The 2,982-nt window shown below is 43.7% G+C and overlaps 1 protein-coding gene across 1 annotated transcript; it reads right to left on the bottom strand.

Moving 5' to 3' along the window:
- Positions 1–965: 965 nt before the first annotated feature.
- On the bottom strand, positions 966–2,190 carry LOC112139843 (general transcription factor 3C polypeptide 2; the record flags this gene model as incomplete). The annotated part of the gene is made up of 4 exons (XM_024262680.2): positions 966–1,436; positions 1,505–1,616; positions 1,692–1,919; positions 2,061–2,190. Coding segments are annotated over 4 exons (764 nt in total), but the record flags the coding sequence as incomplete, so codon positions are not given.
- Between the last annotated feature and the right edge of the window lie 792 nt (positions 2,191–2,982).

Below are 2,982 nucleotides of genomic sequence, written 5' to 3'. Positions count from 1 at the left end.
CCCCGACCTCAGATTAGAGACTCGTTAACCCGGAGAGTGCCCGATAACCCGGGACAGACGAGGTCGCCGGCGCCTCAGCGCGTGATGGATTTCCCTTCCTCAGCCTCAGCACCACTGAGACGAGGGGGCGGGACCACCATCATCCGTCACACCTGTGTGGAGCGTCCAGGTTCATGATCTGAGCGTTCAACCAGAGTTACAACCTAGTTACTTTTTGTAGTTACTTTTTCTTTAATTATGGTCTTAATGGTGTGAAATCCATAAGATCACACCATTAAGACCAAAATTTACATTAAAAATTTGTATTTTTTGCAATTTTTGTGATAAAAAATGAAAACCTTCAAACTGGAATTTAAGGAGTTCAAATCCTATAACTGGATGTTTAGACATTTTGTTTTTTAACAGAAACATTCTGATCCTTTGATAGCAGAAGTGTAGATTTCAACATGAAAACAGTCAAAAGCAGTATTTTTTTAAGAAAATCTATTTCAAAAGTATTACAAATTCACAAATGTAATGTTTTAAAGAGAATTGATGTTATATTTCTGAGTTTTAGTGTTTTAAGCTCTTATCATTCAATCCTGCAGTCCCTCCTTTGACCACTAGTGGCGGTGTCAGAGGGAAGCCGCTTTTCTTTAACGTTTGATGATAAAGTTTTATTATTTTTTTAAACTAAATCTAAACTTGTATCAAGTCTGGTTTCAGTAACTGATGTTTTCTAATATTTTCTTGAGATTTGACTTAACTGTCTGCAACATTAGAGTTTTGATTTTACATTAAAGTTTTGTTTTGTTATGTTTTTATTCACTTATTTGATACATTTGTTTTAACATGTTTATTTTTGTGATTTGTTCAACTTTTAGTGGTGATAAAAATAAAGATGATTAGTGGTGTTTCTTTGACTGACAGGTGGGTGGAGCTCTTTACTTTAAATTCAGTTTAATCATCCATTATTGGACGGTTGTTGAAGGGGGCGGAGTTCACACTGGGCAATATGGCCGACCCCCTTCAGGCTTCATTTCTTGTGTCAGATTATTTAACTGTGTTTGTCTGTACGGATCTGTAAAAATAAAAAGAACTTTAGGAATCATCACTGATATTTTAAACATGAACTCTTTTTCTCTCATGTATTGTGTTTTACTTTAACATTTATTCATCCTACAGAACTGGAAGCAGAAACTGATGTGATGTTTGGATTCTAGTGCAGTCAGAACCTGGACCTCTTCAGAACCAGCACTGCCCTCTGCTGGCAGACTGCATGTACAACTGGAGCGGTTCACCGCGGGGTTTGAACCTCCTGGTGACTGTGATGGCTCACCGCTGGTGTTCAGCCCGTCGCTGCAGAGCAGAGCATCAGGGTGGGGGAGGCTGTAGATGCTGACCACTGCGCTGGAGGACGCCACGGCCAGGAGACCCAGCCTGGGCAGGTGAGGAGCCTGGAGCAGGTCAGAGGTCACCCTTCTCCTCTCAGGATCAGGTTAGAGCGGAGCTGAAGGATCCATACCTTTCTGCTGGAGGCGGGGGGCTCCCAGGCCCCCGACGGACACCACTTCAAACCCCAGATGAAGCCTCTGTCCTGGGCCAGACCGTAGACCAGAGCCGGGGGGGAGTCCGGCCTGCAAGAGGAACGGCTCATCAAACCAAACGTTTCCAGAATCCTGAGCAGACGTTTGTCTTTGAACTCTCAGGACCTGCTGTTGTACTCCAGCTCTCCACAGTCCCACAGCTGAACCAGTCCGGGTCCTGAGGGGGTCTGGGTCACGAGGTGCAGGTCGTCCATCCCCGCGTGGCACGCCACAGCTACGTACTGTCTGGCGGGGGCGCCGTCGGGCGTGGGGCACCACTCCAGGGCCCAGACAGGACCCCCGGTGAACAGAACCATGTCCCAGCGGTCACTGTGAGCGGGCAGCGAGTGGAACCTGAAAACCAACACGTCAAATGGGGAGAATGGAGATGATGAGGTTTGCTGACACTGCAAAGTTTTTATAAAAATGTGATTTTAGTGACAAACACAAGCGTCGACTGACAGGAGACGGAGTCAGAGCGTTTAACCGTCTCACCTGTTGAGTCTCAGCTGAGGTGAGTCCTGCTCGCCGAGTCCTTCTCTGGACACTCTGAAAGCAGCGGACTGGAGCTCCTGAGGCAGATACTGATCCAGATCTCTGTACCAAAAAACCCAATCATGCTTGACTTATTGGAGGCAGAATCAACACCAGCGGATGGGAAATTAGAAGACAAACTTTTTCTGATTCCGCTTTCTTTTTGTTTTTAAATGGACCCCGAAGGTTTGGTGATTTCGTTCCACGAGATATGGTTCTACACAAATTGGTTCTAAGCAATTTGGTTCTATGTGACTTAGTTCTATTTGACTTGGTTCTATGTAATTTGGTTATATGTCATTTGCCTCTATGTGACGTGGTTCTATGTGACTTGATTCTATGTGACTTGGTTCTATGTAATTTGGCTCTATGTGATTTGGCTATATGTGATTTGGTTCTATGTGATTTGGTTCTATGTGACTTGGCTCTATGTGATTTGGTTCTATGTGATTTGGCTCTATGTGATTTAGCTCTATGTGATTTGATTCGATCTGATAGGACTCTTTGTGATTTGGCTCTATGTGATTTGGTTCTATTTGACTTGGTTCTATGTGATTTGGTTTATGTGACTTGGTTCTATCTGATTGGGCTCTATGTGATGTGGTTCTATGTGATGTGGTTCTTTGTGACTTGATTCTATGTGACTTGGTTCTATCTGATTTGGTTCTATCTGATTTGGTTCTATGTGATTTGGCTCTGTGTGATTTGGCTCTATGTGATTTGGCTCTATGTGACGTGGTTCTATGTAATCTGGTTCTATGTGATTTGGCTCTATGTGATGTAGTTCTATGTGGCTTGGCTCTATGTGACTTGATTCTATGTGATTTTGTTCTATTTGATTGGGCTCTATGTGATTTGGTTCTATGTGATCTGGTTCTATGTG

The sequence above is a fragment of the Oryzias melastigma genome, unplaced genomic scaffold (assembly GCF_002922805.2).
Source record: "Oryzias melastigma strain HK-1 unplaced genomic scaffold, ASM292280v2 sc02097, whole genome shotgun sequence".
NCBI classification, from domain to species: domain Eukaryota; kingdom Metazoa; phylum Chordata; class Actinopteri; order Beloniformes; family Adrianichthyidae; genus Oryzias; species Oryzias melastigma.
The sequence above is the reverse complement of the archived record's forward strand: the minus strand, read 5'-3'. Positions and strand labels throughout refer to the sequence as shown.